Below are 18788 nucleotides of genomic sequence, written 5' to 3'. Positions count from 1 at the left end.
ACTACAATCTGTTAGTCCCTCTTTGTCATTACTCTAAGTTGTATCTCTTCTATCCACAAATCTGGCCATGGTTCAATTCTGAGTTAGCCACCAAAACTGTGAATTCCAGATGCTGGGCACCGAGAGTAGCAGAGTAGAAACATCTGGGAGGAAACCAGTAACTGAGATACATAAGAAACTCTTTCAAGATCTCTACATCCATGGAAAGCATGGATGTTACTAAAAAGGGCAAGTGGGGGTGCTATACACTTTCTGCTACTATAAATTGCAAAAGATGGGGGTTTTGAAAGTGAATATGGCTGCCAAGAATAAATCAGATGCAGGTGCAAGATCTCAAGCCTTGGGCTGTTTACATATTTCCTCCCTGCTGTCACTACTGAAGGACGAGAGCACACAGGTGTGTTTTTCACCAAGAAGCAACAGCTGCACTTGTTCTACTTTGACAGAATGTCAAGCAATTGCTGCCCACAAAGTGGCACAATCCAGACAACCCACTCCCACCTTCTCCCAGCTCCCAGTGGACAAGATCCACAAGATGGGTGGTGTGTGTGTGTATTTGTGTGTGTGTGTATATATGAGAGAGAGAGCGAGAAAGAGAGAGAGAGAGAGAGAGAGAGAAGAGAGAGAGAGAGAGAGAGAGGGAGGGAGGGAGAAAGGAAGGAAGGAAGGAAGGAAGGAAGGAAGGAAGGAAGCAGAAGCTGAGAGGAAGAGAAACGTGGCATGTGAATTGGCATCAAATCTGCCTGGTATTTGGGAGTCATTTGCTGTGGTTAGCTCACCAAGGGGTATGAGTTGGAAGAGGAAAAGTTCCTCCTGGTGTTAAATATATAGAATTCAGTTCAATGGTGTCCCTGGCTTTCCAGGCAATGGAGGAGCAGGTACTATGACTGTGAGGAGTTCTGGAGGAAAAAACTAGCAGGATCTCTATCTTCTTTTTCCCCTCTTCAAATTCATCAGTGGGAACAAGAAGAGAAAGGTTCTGCCACATCTCAACAAAGGGTTGGGGGAAAATGCAGAGATCATAATTACTTTCGGTTCTATTTTCAAAGGCGTTGAAAGCACATCCCCCCCAGTTAAGAAACAGAGGCAGACAGCAAGGACCGCAGGCATGAACCATACCCCCAAATCCAGGACGCAGCCTGTTGTCATAGCCATCCAGGAGACGGTCCAGGATGCGTGTAAAATTCTCCGGCCATAATTTTTCTTCCTTTCTGAGCTGTCCCGGGAGCGCGGTGAGACTGTAAGTCGAAGGAAAGAAAGCATGAAGCCTGGGGCATAAGAAATCAGGAAAGGAAACGAGATAAGACCGCCACTATCGGGAGAAGGGGGACGCATCCTTGCCTCCCTGGTTCGCGCCCACTCCGAATTCTCTGCCACCCCACCCACCCCCTCCCCGATTCTGGGCATCAGGTACAGGTGCAAGGAAACTGGAGAGCGGCGGCGGCGGCAGCAGGAGGCGGAGAAGCGAAGCGAGAAATAGAGCGCTTACCAAGTCGCCCAGCACAGGAAGTGTACGAAGATGATCGACAGACCCGAAAACATAGCGATCGTTGGCTCCTTGGCAGAAACCATCTTCGCTTGCCATACTTTAAGCCTGGTTGCGCGTTTCCACGTCGCTAAACGCCTCTTCCAGAGAGGAGATCACCCGGCCGCTAAAGAAGAAAAGGGGGGGGGGCGGAGAAGGAAAGACCGAGCGGGGCGGGGGAAGGAGAGGAGGGGCGGACGATCCCGGCACCGGTACGCACGATCTTTCAGCCGGGAGACCGCCTAGACAACGATCTGGTACACGCAGAAAGGCAAAAGCCCGGAGGAGGAAGACGAGGAGAAAGACGAGGAAAAAGTAGGGCCCGCTCCTCAAGCTAAGCCTCCACACAGCCCAAAGCTACATCTTGTCGGCGTCCCCGGAGCCGAGGCAGGTTAGCGCCCGAGCGCGCACACCAATTCCTCCCCTGCGAGTTCTTTCCCTTCATTCTTTGGGGGATCCCAGGCTTTCAAATCCCACCTCTTCCTGGGGCTCCTCCTTCTCTCCTCCCCATTCCCATTTCTCCGATTCATCTCTCCTACATCTCATTTTTGCTTCGGTTTAATTTTTTTCTCTCTGCTTTAGCAAAATTGGGGATTAAAATCACCTCGTGGAGTGCTCTGGGCGGATCGGCAAAATCAATCTCGACGTAACAACCAGCCATTAATGAATTCCGAACATATGCAGAGTGCCTCGACGATCACCCTTAACGTATTCCCCCCCCCACATGAATAAAGGAAGCCAAGGGGAAAGTCCTGCTCATCAGTCACCTCTTCTTCTGCAGCCAAAAGTACAGTATAAAGCTAATTCATGAAATAAGGAAAAATTATCTATTAAATGTGTCTTATTTCCCCCTTCATAATCAAATAAATTACTAGCACCAAAACAGTCTGGGATTAGGAAGCTTCTTTAAAATTACCAACTATTTTAGGAGAATTCTCAGGGATCTTTTTCTTAACTAGAATTAAACATTACTTTAACCAGGATTAAGATGAAATGTTAATATATATATTGCTAGTCCATGTATGATATGCCATATGCTAAATCAGGGCTTTTCAACCTTTTCACCCATTGTACCACTTTTAGGATATGGCAATATCCGAGTACCACCAGTCGCCTAGCAAGGTGTCAAAAACTTGACAAAAAAAAGAAAAAAGTGATGAAGTACAGGTAGTCCTCAACTTACAACAGTTCGCTTAGTGACTGTTCGAAGTTACAATGGCACTGAAAAAAGTGCCCCCCAAGCCACAGCTGAGCAAGTCACCTGCCTGCCCACCCGGCGGCGCTCTTCCTCCTGTCCAAGGTTTTCATTGTTGTGAGCATTTCTGTTGAGGATTGGCATCAGGGGTGGGGTGGGGGGGTGTTTGGTTTTTATTCCCCCCCCCCGTCTGCTGGGTGGTTGCAGCAGGTTTTGATCACTTCACATGACCCTGGGACACTGTGACCGTCATAAATATGAATCAGTTGCCAAGCATCTAAATGTAAATCACAAGACCCTGGAGATGCTGCAACATTCCAGGTGATCGGCGCTTCTTCTGGGCTCAGCAGAAGCACCAGGATCAGTGCTGTTTTCCAGCTGATTGGTGCTTCTTCAGGGCTCAGCAGAACCACCAGGATCAGTGCCGAGCTACAGCTGGAGCCTGGCACTGATTCTGGCGCTTCCACTGAGCCCTGACAGTCCCGAAGAAACGCCGATCAGCTGGAAAGCGGCACTGATCCTGGCGCTTCCGCTGAGCCCTGACAGCCCTGCAGCTCCAGCCATCTCTCACTCAGGCTTGTGCAGTGCTGCCACCGGTTCAGCTCATTCCCCTCCCCCGCTACCACTTTTCTAGGATGGTCGCGTACCATCTGCAAGGTGCCAATGTACCACAGGTGGTACCCGTACCACTGGTTGAAAAGCCCTGTGCTAAATAATCATGATAGTAGTGTTCCAATACATGATAGCAGTGTTCCAATATTTCAGGGGCTGCCACAAAGAAGAGGGTGTCAAGCTATTTTCCAAGGCGCCTGAAGGCAGGACAAGAAGCAATGGGTGGAAACTAAGCAAGGAGAGAAGCAACCTAGAACTAAGGAGAAACTTCCGGACAGTTAGAACAATTAATCAGTGGAACAACCTGCCTCCAGAAGCGGTGAATGCTCCAACACTGGAGGTTTTTAAGAAGAGACTGGACAGGCATTTGTCTGAAAAGGTATAGGGTTTCCTGCCTGAGCAGGGGGTTGGACTAGATGACCTCCAAGGTCCCTTCCAACTTTACTATTATTATTATTATTATTATTATTATTATTATTATTATTATTATTATTATTATTATTATTATTATTATTATTATTATTATTATTATTACCAGAATTAAGGATAAATTTTGCTTCCAGCACAAAAAGAGCAGAATGATTAACAAATCTCTCTACAGCAGTGGTTCTCAACCTTTTTAATGCCGCGACCCCCCAACCAGTCGTAAGTCGAGGACTAAACCGGTCATAAGTCGAGGAGTAAACCGGTCGTAAGTCGAGGACTAAACCGGTCGTAAGTCGAGGACTACCCAACCGGTCATAAGTCGAGGACTTTCCCTGCCCGGGAGCGCTGCGCATGCGTGGTTCCGCCCCCTGTGCTTGTCGAGGCATAGCTGGCAAGCGGCAGAGACGGAGCAGGCCGACCACCAGCTGGCCCAGCCCAAGGGAGGTAAGGCACCCGCCGGAAAAGGGGAAAAAAATGGCAGACAAAAAAATGGTGGACAGCCTTGCTTGGCGACCCCCATGAAATGGTCGATCGACCCCAAATGGGGTCCCGACCCACAGGTTGAGAACCACTGCTCTACAGCCTGGCTTTACACTGCCCCACTTAATTTGTCTTCTACCTTCCTCTGCTCCAGATGCTACAGACCTCCTTGAATGGCATTATGGGTGATCACATCAGGCCTGCAAAAGTCCCGGTGACCACAGATGGCAGCAAAAACGGAAACATCTAACTTGGCTGCCATGAAGCTTTTTATAATCCAGAATGGAGAGCCTGGGTGACATCTTCTCTTTCATTTCTTGAAAGCCTCTACTGAATTACTATCACCTCTCCTCGCTGGCTGGTTTGCAGATGTTGTCTTTCTTCTTTTTCTGGCTAAGATCAAGTTGATGAACTCTTCATTGGTCCTCAGGGTGGGGGTGGGTGGGAATTGCCTAGAACAGGGGTCCCCAAACCCTGATCTGTGAAATGGCACCAGTCCATGGCATACCAGTGTTGAAAGAAAAGTCTTCATCCTGGTTCATCCAAGCCGGGGATAAATAAACAACATGGCAACTGCTTTAGAAAGAAGGTTGCAGTTTATTGAAGAGCCAGACCTAAAGATGGTTCTGGCAGGAAAGAGGAGAGAAAAACAGGGCAGAGCACATGTGGCAAGTAGGTTTTTATACCCTCTGAAAGCCTTTTGTTTGGAATAGTTTCCTGTTTCTGTTTTAGGCTTTGTATTTCCTATGTCACATATTCTGACCTGAGTCTGGGTGTGCCTTTCTGGTATTCTGATGGGTTAGTCCTATTATCATATCCTGCTTCCCTGGTGATGGCTAATGACTCCTAGAGTTTGGGTGGGGTATGACTCCTAGAGTTTGGGTGGGGTCTTTGTCTTCTTGATCTCCTAGCTGGGGCCTTTCTGATGGTTTACATTTGCATTTGTACAGGGCTGGCTTCTGCTTGGGACAGAGAGACTTGGGGGCAGGGTTGGTTTCTGCTTTTAAAATCCTCTTGAGAAAATATATTTTTCTGCCCTTTTAATATTTCCTTCTCTGGGGAGCTGACTTCCCTCACCAGCAACTGGACCACACAAACAAGTGAAGCCCCATTGTGGGATGCAGGCAGCATGCAAAATCATGCCGCCTCCAGTCTGCAGAAAAATCTCCATTGAACTGGTCCCTGGTGCCCAAAAGGTTGGGGGCCACTGACCTAGAGATAAAAATAAATGACAAATTGGATTACAAGGTGGATTTTTTCCCCTAGAAATCATGGAAAGCTGCAGAGAAAAGGGGAAGTTGCAAATTAACTGCTTTGTTAAAAACTGTCTCTCAACCCATCAGTGTATGCAGTTGGGTTAATTGTCACTGAACACAAAACACAGAAATGTCAAAGTCACAGAGAGAGAACTAATCAGTTACATGTGTGCCCTTACATTGTTGCTCTCTATTATCAAATCAGATTTTGGTGACCCAAATAATTTGTATCACAGTTCCTTCAAGGTATTCAGCAACCACTTTTCAAGAGTATAGAAATATTTCTGTTCAATCAAAGCTTGCTGGATTTCTTCAGGCAGAATTCTATTTGACCCAGCTGGTAGAAAAGGCTCCTCCAATCAGAATGCCAGACTGTTTTATCTGGGCCACTAAAAATACTACATAGAGATTGGATTTTTATTGCACAATCCCACACAAGACCATTCAGAAGTGATACCCACTGATACCCATAGGGCTTACTGTTAAGTAATATGTGTAACAGCATTCTGTATTCTTGGGCCTTTTAAACATACTGGTTTATACCACATCATCTTAAAGTTGCCAAGTTTGAAAAACACTGGTTTACACAATAACCACTGAATTGATGGACTTTTAGGTCCAAGATATCTGGAAATTATAAGAAAATATACCATGAGATTATTAGATTGCCTTCAATTCCATCATATGCTTGAATGCTTCCATAGGCACTGGGGAGCCTATCTCAACCTTTGAACTAGAACACCCCGTGATTCCCTTATATGCAGGGATTCACTTTGGTTCTATCGGGTCTGACGCATTAAAGCCTCCTAGTGAGACTTCCGCCTACCACCACAGTTTTGGGTCAAAAAGGGACCCATGGAGCACTCTGGATCCCTCACAGAGTACTGGGATGCTCCTTTAGAGATCTACCACCACAGTTTCAGACCAAAAATGAGCCTGTTGAGGATGCTTCTGCTCCCCTGCAGAAGGTACGGGACGCTCTTACCGGCTTTATCTTTACTTTTCATCACCACTGTTTGCAGACTTCAAATGTCTGGGACGACCTCTGCTTGCTTTCCAGAGGTAAGGGACGGTCCTAGCCCGGGCTTAATTTCCTAACTTTGCTTTGCTTTGCTTACAGGGCCTTATCAGCTAGTTGCCCAAATCCAATTCTTTCATTCACTCATTCCATTTCATTTTCACACAGCCTCTCCCTTTTCCCTAACAAAAGGTCCTGCGCTCTGGCCAAACCCCCATGCTTTCCAGGGTCTACTTGAACAGATCCTTTTTGTGGCTAGGAAAGACCAGAAGGAGTTGAATCCAACTGTGATTGGGGAAAAAGGGTCTTCTCACACAGAAATGCACACATTTCTCTCACTCCCCTGGGCTTTAAAGTTAAAATTTAGAGGTACTCACCTTCACCTTCTGTCCAAAGCAGACTTTATCCTTATGGGCTTTGCCTCCTGGGGTTTTATTACCCATTCTTGTGACTATTTCTCAAGGGTTTTTTATCCCTCCACCCAGGAATTCAACCCTTACAACTCTTGGGGCATCCCCCGAATCATCTCACCTTGTCCTGCAGATGGCCGTCTCCCTAATTATGCTAAAAATGTGAATCCTGGGTAAATCCATATCATAGAAATAAAATAGTCTGAGCACCAGGATAATATTAAAACAAAAACTGTTTAATATAAAAACTAAAGCTGAGCTTTCGTAGGCCAGCACTACCGACATCATCAGAGCATAATGCAATATATATATATATTAGTTTTTTATAATCACAAGTGCTTAATATATTGTCAGCAACATATTGTCTGGATTTCAATACCTAGTTTACTAATACATATTAAGTTCCTTTCTCTCTACCTTCTAAAATAAACCGAGTCTTCTTTCTCTTTCATTTTCAATGTCAATCTATCCATTTCTGCACACTCTAAGATTTTTTTTAATTAACACTTCCTCCATTGATAGATCTTCATTTTTCCAATATTGAGCAAATACAATTCTTGCTGCAGTTAATATATATATAGAATTAAATATGCACACTTTTTCTCATAATTTTCTACAATTTTGCCTAACAAAAATAATTCTGGCTTAAACTCTATATGTTTTTTCATCATTTTCTCTAACCATGTATGTATTCTTAACCAAAATCTTTTGGCTTTAGAGCATGTCCACCAAAGATGGTAATACGTGCCTGGTTTTTGCTTACATTTCCAACAATTGCTTGATATATTTTTAAACATTTTTGCTAACCTCACAGGTGTTAAATGCCATCTATAGAAATTTTTAATATAAATTTAGATTTTAGGTGTCTTTGTCTTCCTAAGCTTCTAGCTGGGGGCCTCCAACCTTCCTGGATTATTTACACCTGCATTTCTACAGAGCTGATTTCTGCTTGGGGGAGGGAGACCTGGGACTATTAAGAAAACTGGGCATGCTTTTCTGCCTCTTTTAAGATTCTTTGAGGAAACATAATATTCTCCCTTTTTAATATTTCCTTCGGGGGGCTGACTTCCCACAAATCTCCCTTTGTGCCATAAGTGTGTGAATGACACACTTACTGGAACAATATTAAAACTGATCTGTCAGGGAGACCTGGTAAACAAGCTTTAAACTCTTAAGCCAAAAAAAAAAAAGAAGACGAAACAGATCCTTGCAGTGGCTCTCAAAAGGGGAGCTTCCAACCCATAAAGGTGTAAAAGTCAGGGCAAAAGTTGTGTTAGATGGAAAAGAAATTTATAGTGTCCAATATTCTGTGCCAATCATTTTCAAATGTTGGATGTCACTTTGAGCTTCCAGTCAGGTTTTGAAGCACATGCCTCTCAAAATTTTTCACAGCCATGGTCTTCATCAGTACATAACCACTGGCTGCCCATTTTCAAGGGTTGTTTCTTGCCTTAGCTCTTAGTTCAGTGCATCCAGGTTTGTAATGTCCAATTGAGATTAGCCAGTATTTTAAGCAGAATTTCTAGCAGAATTTAAAAATTATTTTCTCTTTGGATTGGAGAAATTGACAGTCACATTTACCTCACACACAAAGACTTTGACACACATATACACACAAAGACAAGGAAAAGAGAACAGAAAAGGGAAACAGAAGTCTTAGTTTTACACATCCTAATCATTCCCACCATAAATCTCAGTTAACTCAAATTAGGGAAGGCACAAATCTTAAACATACCATGTGGTTGCATAGAGAGAGAGAGAGAAAGAGAATCACTATTTCTTATATTTTAATTTCCCTTTAATTACCATTATTTTGCCAAATTGGTTTTTCAGCAAAGCCCTGAACAAAGTCCATTTTTTTGCATAGTTTTTCTACCTATCTCTTTTTCATACCTGCCTGAACGGGTAGCTGATTCCCATCCCAGGCCTCAAGCAAGCTTTTACTGGGGAGCCTATCTCGACCCTTGAACTAGAACACACCATGATTCCCTTATTCCTTATGCAGGGGTTCACTTCGGTTCTATTGGGTCTGGCACACTGAAGCCTCATAGTGAGACTTCCACCTACCACCACGGTTTTGAGTCAAAAAGGGATCCATGGAGGACTCTGGATCCCTCACAGAGTACTGGACACTCTTTTAGGGATCTATCACCATGGTTTCAGACTAAAAAGGGGTCTGCCGAGGATGCTTCTGCTCCCCTGCAGAAGGTACGGGATGCTCTCTTACCAGCTTTACCTTCACTTTCCTAGCCCAGGGCTTAATTTCCTAACTTCAGGCTTTGTTTACAGGCCCTTACCAGCTGGTTGCCCAAATCCAATTCTCTCATTCACTCATTCCATTCCATTTTCACACAGCCTCTCCCTTTTCTCTAATAAAAGGTCCTGCACTCTGGCCAAACCCCCATGCTTTCCAGGGTCTGCCACTTGAACAGATCCTTTCTGCGGTTAGGAAAGACCATAAGGAGCAAAATCCAACTGTGATTGGGAAAAGGGTCTTCTCACACACACACACAGAGACATACACACATTTCTCTCATTCCCCTGGGCTTTAAAGTTAAAATTTAGAGGTACTCACCTTCACCTTCTTTCAAAGCAGCCCTTGAGCTCAAACCCAAAACTCCCTTTACTACCCTGGGTCCACATGGGCAGGGCATGGTAAACACATCCACAGACACAAGGGGTCTGCTGCCAGCAAGATGGGGCTTACCAGTCTCAGTCCATTGGAGAGGTTAGCTTGGAGTCCCATCTGGGGTGCAAAATTGTTGAAGGAAAAGTCTTCACCCTGGTTCAGTCCAAGCCGGGAATAAACAACATAGCCACTGCTTTAGAAAGAAGGTTGCATTTTATTGAAGAGGAGAGCCAGACATAAAGATGGCTCTGGAAGAAAAGAGAGAGAGCACATGTAGGGAGTGGGTTGTATACCCTCTGGAGCCTTTTGATTGGAGTTGTTCCTGTGGCATGAACTTTGACCTGAATTTGGTATCTGTGGGTTAATCCTATTGTGTCCTGTCTTAGCGTTTGGGTGGGATATGTAGATTTTAGGTGTCTTTGTCTTCCTAAGCTTCTAGCTGGGGGCCTCCAACCTTCCTGGATTATTTATATCTGCATTTCTACAGAGCTGATTTCTGCTTGGGGGAGGGAGACTTGGGGCTATTAAGAAAACTGGGCATGCTTTTCTGCCTCTTTTAAGATTCTTTGAAGAAACATAATATTCTCCCTTTTTAATGTTTCCTTCGGGGGGGGCTGACTTTCCACATTAGTTAACACTTTAGTCTTTTCTCTATTTATTTTCAGACCTGCCACTTCTCCGAATTCTTCTATCTTTTTCATAAGCTTAAAGCTTGTCTCAAGAGGCTCTTCTAGTATAAAAACTAAATTGTCTGCAAATGCTTGTGTTGTTCCCAAAACTGGGTCTTAGCTTTGTGTCGAAGCCAATTGACTACCAAACACAAGATGTGGAAAACAAAAAGACTTTTATTTTGGCACCAAGATGAAAGTCACCCCGCTCTGAAAGCTCCCAAGGCCCCGTTTACAGTTTTACAGCAGTTTTTATAATAAAAGGTTATTTTCATTCACCCCTCTGCCCACCCAACACATCCTTTTTCCATCCCCCTGATAATACATACATAACATATAATATTGATTGGTTACCTGGATTGCATCCCCTCTAAAGCTTTCTCACTTGCTGTGCAAAATAGCTAAATGTCACGTTACCTTTGGTCACGGGAATATTGCAAAGCTTCTAGTTTCCTGTGCCATCTATATGGTTTTGGGTTTTCTTATAAGTGAGCTATTCATGTGCCCAACATCCTGGCTAAGTGGTCAAACCTGTGAATCTGTCTTGCTCCATTGTCCCTGCACTCCCCACCCCCCGCAACCCTCCTGTTAGCAAACTTGTCTGCAAAACCTTCAATGAGCAGAAAGGAAAAAAGCTGTTAAAGGAAAAGTTGTTTAAGAGTTTAAGAGTAAATGTTTCTTCTCAGAATTCATCTTCCTCACTCCCATGTCCACCATAACCACACCTGGGTCTTATTTCCACATATGACCCTTCCTCTGATCCCCAGGGCCTCATTTGCACATACATTCTTTCATCTGACCCTTCATTCCCCCCTCGAGGACCTTGGGAGAGTCTACATTCCCAAAGGTCCTCCCAAAACAACCAATTCCTTTTCAATCCTTATTTCTCTTATGGTCCTTGCGACCAGTATTCTGATTAAAGGGATCACACATGGGATGAAGGCCAATCCTGCAACTCCATACAACAGGAAAAACAATATTTGTTTCACCCAAGCTGTCCCTGGCAACCATGAAAACCACTGGTCTGTTCCTAGTAATCTCTGTCCAATCTGGGATGCTCTGTCCTGCAGGTCCTTTGCAGCTTCTCTTACAACCCCTGATCTATTCATGTAGAAACAGCATTCTTCTCCCAACAACAAACACAATCCACCTTTCTCAGCTGTCAGGAGGTCTAGGCCACGCCGGTTTTGCAGGACCACTGCTGCCAAGGAGTCTATCTGGTCTTGCACCTCAACTAGAGTCTGGGTGATCTGTTCTAGGCTCTGTTGAAACTCCTCTGTTGAAACTGTATTGTGGAGTGAGCTAAGCCACCCACCCCTGTCCCAACTGCTGTTCCTATCCCCAGGATCACTAACAGTGATACCACTATAGGCATTCTTTTTTGCACATGTCCCATGAGGGGGATGGGAGGGCCTGTTCTCCATCAACGACACCCATCCTTGGGAAGAGGTGCCCCAAAGTGCATATCCCAGTCCAATTAGAAGGCAATCATACTTACACCTTTTCCCCACACAAGACGAAGACCCCATTTTCTTCCAAACAGACTGCCATGCTCATGGAAAAAGCATGGAAGTGGTTGTATTCATTATTCCAGATCCCCAAGGTCCCTGCCATGAACATGCCAGTTAGTGGCTGGAGTAGAGGTTCCTCCTGTCTCTGGAATTTATTAAGGACAAAGGGAAACCCAGGCTCCAAGAAATAGTAGGAGCTCTTATTTCCAAAAGGAAAGGGAACACAATCTCTGTCCACTTTGTTACTGTTGAGCCAAAGTGGGAATATGGGTTTGACAGGTTTGTGTTTGCACACACCCTTTGTGGAGTTTTCCCTCCCCTTGGCAATGTCCAACTGTGGCCAGACAGAAAAGGTGACCTTCTTTCTGTAGAGGTTGTGTGGGGGAGATGTTCTGGGTTATTTTAACTTCCTCATGCTTCTAGTGAGGAGGGCTTATGGCCATTTCCATTTGGCACTCTTGCTAGTGTTCTTCTGTTCTTCCCCCCACTGGAATTCCTTCCCAGGGGTCCTGATTCCTCCTGATTCACAAGGGGGCATGGTTCTAGGAGTTGTACACCAACGGGTACGGGGCCAACAATGGGAAGGTGGCTAACTCCCAAACCCTCCAAGCTGTCATAGAGGTCATCATGTAGCTTTGCATCTGCCAGTTGCCCTCCCACCTAGTACCCCTCTCAAAGGCTAGGGTGGCATTGGTTATTGCCCAGAGTTCTGGCATGACAGGAACAGCATTGTATGCTGATGGGGAGGCAGACAAACACAATCAGCATTGTTGGGCCAAACTTGGGTTGGTTTGATTGACCAGACTCTGAGCTATTGTCAACATTTTCAATATATAGTCCTCATCCTTCAACTGTCACATAGGCCTCTTTTTAGCCTGAATGATATCATTCCTCTGGTCCCACTTGAGCTTTGGCTTGAGTTTTGGGGATGGGATGGGTTTGGGGCGGTGAAGGACACGATGGATGTGGTGGTGGCGGCGGGGAGAGTGGATTGGCTCTGGTCTTTGTCCGTTTGGTGCTGTTGAAGACCTCAAACTTTGTATCTCTATCCTTTCTCCCCCCTCTGGATCCTCAACAGCCCCAGGAATGAAAGTAATTACTTGCCCATTCTTGCAACACTCGGGGCTGCTGTCCAGGGTGCTATCCATCACCAGGACACACACAAACAGTAGACAACAGAACTGCATAGGGCCCATGCCTGCCAATTAGTCAAAGAAGTCAGGGTAATCTGATGTGTCTAGGTCTGAGATAAGAACGATTGCTGCAGCCACCAAGATGGCAGTAAAATCAGGAACCTCAGCATCCTCTAGAGGGCCAGGCTCACAGAGTTCAGCCCAAAGTTTAATTGCAGTGGCACACCTCAGCCTGTGAAAGCTCCCTATATTCAGGCCAAGTCTCTGTCGTATGGGTGTCATAGCAGGCAGTGAATGATTACAATGTCAAAGTTAACAACCTTCACTGAGGCAGTTGGAATCACAAAGGCAACATGTCAGGGAGCTGGGAGGTGTGAGGTGTGGTGTGTGAAGTAGTGGTTTCAGTCCTGGGCTGCCCACAGAGCAAATTTTTATTTGTCACATAAAGCGCCCACAATCCCAAGACACACAACAGACTCCAGAGGCCCCACTCCCAAGGCTTCTCAAACATAAGTGCCCACAGGGGTTGTACACCTCTGGTTGTCACAGTCTGTTTTCTCGGGGGCAACCCTTGGTTCCTTGGAGGTGGGACAGTTCCAGAAGAAAAAGTGTCCAATAAGACAAGTCACAGTCAGTGTAATCAGCAACACTAGGGCAAAACTAACCACTCCTATAGCTGTGTATTTGAGTCCTACCATTCCTCAAAATGGCCTCCAGTCAGAAAGTGAAGAGGAAGGTATTGAAATGCAAGTAAGGTGGTGGTTTTATGTTTGAAAAGAAATTTTAGTCCCAAGTCTCCATCCCCCTGTGACTTGGGAGTCGCAGTCAACTGTTCTTGTTAAATAGTGAGTTCTTGAAGGCATGGACCAGACCAATTTAATGCAACATGCTTTATTGCAAGAATAACAGAACTGAACTCAACCGACAAACTGACAGTTATTTATACCTGCTGCCACTAGGCGGCAACCAATCAGATTTAAACTGTTTTACCCACTCAAATATGAACTTCAGTTTCCCTCCAGAACAGTTGGAGACACATTTAAACCTAACACATTAACGGTCAATAACAATACATAACACACCTTCCCCCTGGACAAGTCAATCCCCAGTTCATTTTGTGTACATAATCATTTAAGTATGCTGGTGGATTACGGGTTCTTTCAGAGAGCCGCAAAACTGTTTGGGGCTCCTGATCAACTTGCCATTTGGCCATACTCAGTAGACCCGTGTTGCTAAGTCTGTCCGCACCGGGTAGACCGGTGCCGCTGCATTCGGCCGAACTGGGTAAACTTGCACCACTGTTTCCACTCACTTCACTTGCCGGCAAACACGGTTCACTGTTCTGCGTTGATTCTGGATCTACTCGTACAGTCTCTGTGGGTCTGACCAATTCAGGAATGTCCACTTCCCTATGCAAGTCTATATTTCTCTCGTCCTCTGCACCAGGACTCTGACTTGCCAGCCGCTGCTGCAATTGGTCAATATGGTGTCGGACCACACAACCGTCGTCCAGGGCCACATCGTAGGATAGTGGCCCTGACACCTTTGTCACAATAGCAACCACCCAAGGTACCCCCTGCCCATAGTTTCTTGCCCAAATGTAAATTCCTCATAGGCTTAGGTTGTGATGTTTCTGCAGCTGCTCTATCAGGATGGAGACAGTCCAACTTTGTCATTAGTCGATGACCCCATCTCAGCTCGGCTGGGCTGCGAACTGTAGCGGTACTCAGCGTTGTGTGCTGACATAAAAGGAAATCTGCCAGGCTATGATTCCAGTCTCCAGTCATCAGTCTTTTAAGAGACTCTTTAGTGGAGGGCTTTTCAACCGGTGGTACGCATACCACTTGTGGTACATTAACAAATGGCAGGTGGTATGCAGCCCTGCCTAGCCAAGTGTAGTGGGGGAGGGAAAGAGCCAGCGCAGGAAAGGACTTACTGTGAGAGAGTCCTCTGGAGCTGCAGAGTGGCTGGGGCGAGGCAAATGCCCCAGGCTCACTTCTGGCTCACCCTCCCCCATGAGAAAGGAGAAGGAGGGGGCGGAGACAGTAGAGGCTATAAAAGGAGGCAGTTTGGGTGAGAGAGAAAGAGAGAGAAAAAGCAGCAGCCTTGGGAGGAGGCAGAATCAGCTCTAGCTGCACCAAAGGGACAGAAGAAGAAGGAGGAGGAGGAGGAGGAGGGTGGGGAAGAGGAGAGGAGATCAAGCAGGCGGGCCATGAGCCGATATACAACTGCTGTGGCAGAGCCACCTGTGTTAGCAGCAGCAAACAGGCAAGAAATGCAGTGGGGGAGGGGTTGCACTCCAAGTGGAATGAAAAAGGCAGCAATGGCTGGAGGTGAGGCACGGAGGGAGGGAGATGGAGAGTGGAAGGATTCTTATGTGCTTTTGTGACTTTGAAGTTCTGGGATTTGTGCAATGTGGGCTTTGTGTTCTTAAGGAGTGTTTGGCAATTTCTATTTGGCTGATGGCTGATGTCACTGCCCCTTGATGCCTCATAAAGAGGTTTGGCCATGAGGCCAAAATTAGGGACCCAAATTCTACAGAAGCCAGCCATCCCCAGGAAGCCTCTTAACTTCCGTCTGTTTACATGTGGTTTCAGTTTACAAATTGCTTCTCTCCTGGGGGCCAATAAAGTCCATTGCGCTTGAGAGACACCATAACCCAGATATTTCACCTCCTTCTGAGCAATCTGCGCCTTGTCAGCACACACACAATAGCCACAAGTCCCTAACCAATTTAACAAGTTCACTGTCCCCTCTACACATTGTTCCCTTGTGTTTGCCCCTAACAGTAAATCACCCACATATTGCAACAGGGAATACTCTTTCACCCAGTCAGGCCTATACAAATCAGCTGCCAAACACTGTCCAAAAATGGTTGGGCTGTTTTTGAATCCCTGTGGCAGTCTGGTCCAGGTATATTGACAGGCAATCCCTGTTTCAGTGTCTCTCGATTCAAAAGCGAAAATGGGCTGCGACTCTTCAGCCAGAGGAATGCAAAAGAAAGCATTTTCAAGTCTAACACTGTAAACCAAGCATCCTGTTGGTTGATTTGACCTAACAAGGTGTAGGGATTTGGGACAGCTGCATGTAGGGTCAGGGTATTCCTATTCATAAGTCTTAAATCCAAGATGAATCTAAAAGACCCATTGGCCTTCTTGACCGGTAGGAAAGGGGTGTTCCAAGGTGAGGAAATGGGTCTAATTAATCCCCACTGGAGAAACTTCTTTACCACTGGCTCTAGTCCTAATCTTGCCTCTCTATTTATGTCGAATTGTCTAATATTGTCTAATGTTTGCAATTTGGCATCCTGGTTTTAAAGGGATTGACACTAGTTGTGTGAACACTGCCTTTCCAGGTTCCCCATCTGCCTAGACCCATAGGTATTTGGTCTGTGTGCACTTCTGACAGAGCCATAAGTCTCCATGAAACTTCAGGTAGCATTTTCATTATGATTTTCCCATCCTTGAAAGTTACAGTTGCCTGGAGTTTGGTTAACAAGTCCCGTCCCAATAGGGGAATAGGACAGTCTGCCATATAGACATTCCAGAGGCTGGAGGAAGGGAGCTGCCACTGTGTTTCCTGATGCTCCCATGACTATGAGATTTTCATTACTTGGTTCAGTTAACATTTTATTTACAACAGATTTACTTGCACCTGTATCAAGCAACATTTTACAACATTTTCCCCCTATTTGAACTTCCACCAAAGGTTTGGGGGTTGGGGAGGCAGTTTCTCCCTTCCCCTGGCCCCATCAATCTTCTTCATCTACCACTGGCAAGATCATTGGATACTCATTTTTTCAATGAAATTCCTTTCCACAATGAAAGCATTGATTAGACCCTAAATAGGGGCACCCTTGGCCTCCTCCTCTGTCTCTGGCTGGACCTGGAGTTCTCCCTACTGACCCCCATGACCCTCCTCACCAACCTCTTCCGCGAGACACTCTACCTCCCCCTGTCTCCTGTTTAAGAGCTTTGGCAAGGAGTATGGCATTTCTCCTTGCTTTCTGTGCTTCTTTTTTCTCTTCTTCTTGGGCCCGGTTAGTATAAACTTTGTATGCTAATTCCACAAGTTCAGAAATCGCCTTTCCAGAGCCCCCCTCAGTCTTCTGCTACTTAGTTCTAATGTTATCTGCTGACTGCCCAATAAAAATCATGTTGACCATTCTCTGATTTTCCTCAGCCTCTGGATCTAAGTTAGTGTATTGCCTAATGGTTTGATAAATGCGTTCTAGGAATTCCCCTGGGTTTTCATCCTTCTTTTGTTGGATTTGGTAGACCTTCCCCAAGTTCTTAACCTTTGGGATCCTGTTTCAGTCCTAACAAAACCAGGATCCGGTAGTTATGTAACCAAATGGACTGGGGTTCCTAATTTGGTTCCTCCACAGGGCATGTCCAGTCTGCATCAGTTACATGACCCTTTTCCCCAGCCTTGTCGATGATTCCCCTCACCATCCTCCTTTCCTCTGGCATTAACAAAATCTCCATCAGACTTTGTATGTCTGCCCAAGTAGGTTGGTGAGTACGAAAGATGCAAAAAGGGCATGCATCTGGTCTGGACTCTATCTATAACTAGGACTTTGATTTTTCCAGTTGTACAAATCAGCTGTTGAGAACAGAGTATAAACCAATATTCTTCATGGTTCTCCTTCCCCTCCCCCTAATACTGTCTCCCTTAGGGGTAATTGGAGTTCTGGCTCAACTGCTCCCTTGGACCGAGAGTGTGGTCCAGTTGATATTGGGGAAGTTGAACCTACCTCTTCAGGCACCTTTTTGGTCTCCTTCCTCCTGGCCCCACCGACTGAGGCTGCTTTTCCTGTCTGACTAATATCTGACTCTTCCTTTTGCCTCCCTAGGCTCCCTACCCCTTCAGCCCCAGCCACTTCATGCCAAGGATATAAAGGCGGAGGGCATTGAGGGGTAGGATTTCCTGGAGGCCATCCATCCTCTAGATCTTCCATAAGAATTGTGGAAGGGGCACTAGGTTTCTTAATTGTCCCCTGTTTCTTTTCACTCATTACCAACACCTTACATCCACATTCTTCTAGTAGTAGAGGACTGTTGGCTAGTTTCCTGAACAAGTCCTGGTATTGTATCTCGGTATGCCTTTCTCCTTTCTCCAATACTGTCCTTAATTCGCTGATCAGATGACCATCTACTGACCCTTGTGGGGGCCAGAAGTCACCTGGTTGTGGCAATTTTTCATGAGGCCACACTGACATACAATATGTGGACAGGGCAATCTTCGTGCCAAATTCCCCTCCTCCTAATTCCTTGAAATTTGTCAAAATACATCCTATGGGTCCATCCATAGGTACTGACTGCCTAAGCCCTCCTTTTACTGTCTCCCTTTTAGGTTTGTCTTTTGAGACTTTATGCCCAGTTGCTCTCTCAGCTTTGAATCTCTCACAGATAATATCAAGGTCAGGTCTGGGCTGTGAGCGAAGTCTCTTTGTCAGAAATAATAGGTTGCTGTACCAAGCTTTGCCACAAGATGTCCCCAATAGCATTTAAAGTCTTTTTCAGATCCCCGACTAAGTTCTTATCTGATTTAAATTCTTTTTTGCAAATAGAATAAAATAGCAGGTCCCAGTAAGAGTAGGAACTTTTTGGGTCCCCAAGTTCCAAAAAGATGTAAATCCAATTATATTAAGTTGTTCTTTTCAATGCTTTATTTCCCCATGGTAGTCAAACACCGCCATTTTAGAGGATGGAAAATGTTCCCTTCCCTCTTTCCTCACAGGGGGAAGGAATTTCAAGAAGCTTTTTACAGGAAAGTACTTGGGGTACAGAGAAGGTAAAATCTCAACCAATTCCTCTGCGTTGCTTTCAAAGTGCTTGTTGGTAAATTTGGCCTCGGCTGTCAGCAGCTTAGTGATGGGCCATGTTGATGGCCGATCTTTTCCCCATCAGTTTGAAGAGCTGC

The 18788-nt window shown here is 45.5% G+C and overlaps 1 protein-coding gene across 1 annotated transcript in view; it reads right to left on the bottom strand.

The window, feature by feature from the left end:
- The window catches only part of LOC107293183 (gamma-aminobutyric acid receptor subunit alpha-4-like), a gene marked incomplete at its 3' end in the record, with an annotated part of 47726 nt that extends 46154 nt beyond the window's left edge, over positions 1–1572 (bottom strand). Inside the window, exons 1-2 of the mRNA XM_015822326.1 lie at positions 1490–1572; positions 1120–1238 (exon numbers count right to left, since the gene is read on the bottom strand). Of these exons, the coding sequence (XP_015677812.1) occupies positions 1120–1238; positions 1490–1572 (202 nt within the window). The remainder of the gene's footprint in view (positions 1–1119; positions 1239–1489) is intronic.
- Between the last annotated feature and the right edge of the window lie 17216 nt (positions 1573–18788).

The sequence above is a fragment of the Protobothrops mucrosquamatus genome, unplaced genomic scaffold (genome assembly GCF_001527695.2).
Source record: "Protobothrops mucrosquamatus isolate PMUCROS unplaced genomic scaffold, P.Mucros_1.0 scaffold1525, whole genome shotgun sequence".
Lineage (NCBI taxonomy): Eukaryota > Metazoa > Chordata > Lepidosauria > Squamata > Viperidae > Protobothrops > Protobothrops mucrosquamatus.
This window is presented reverse-complemented; position numbering and strand designations above follow the sequence as displayed.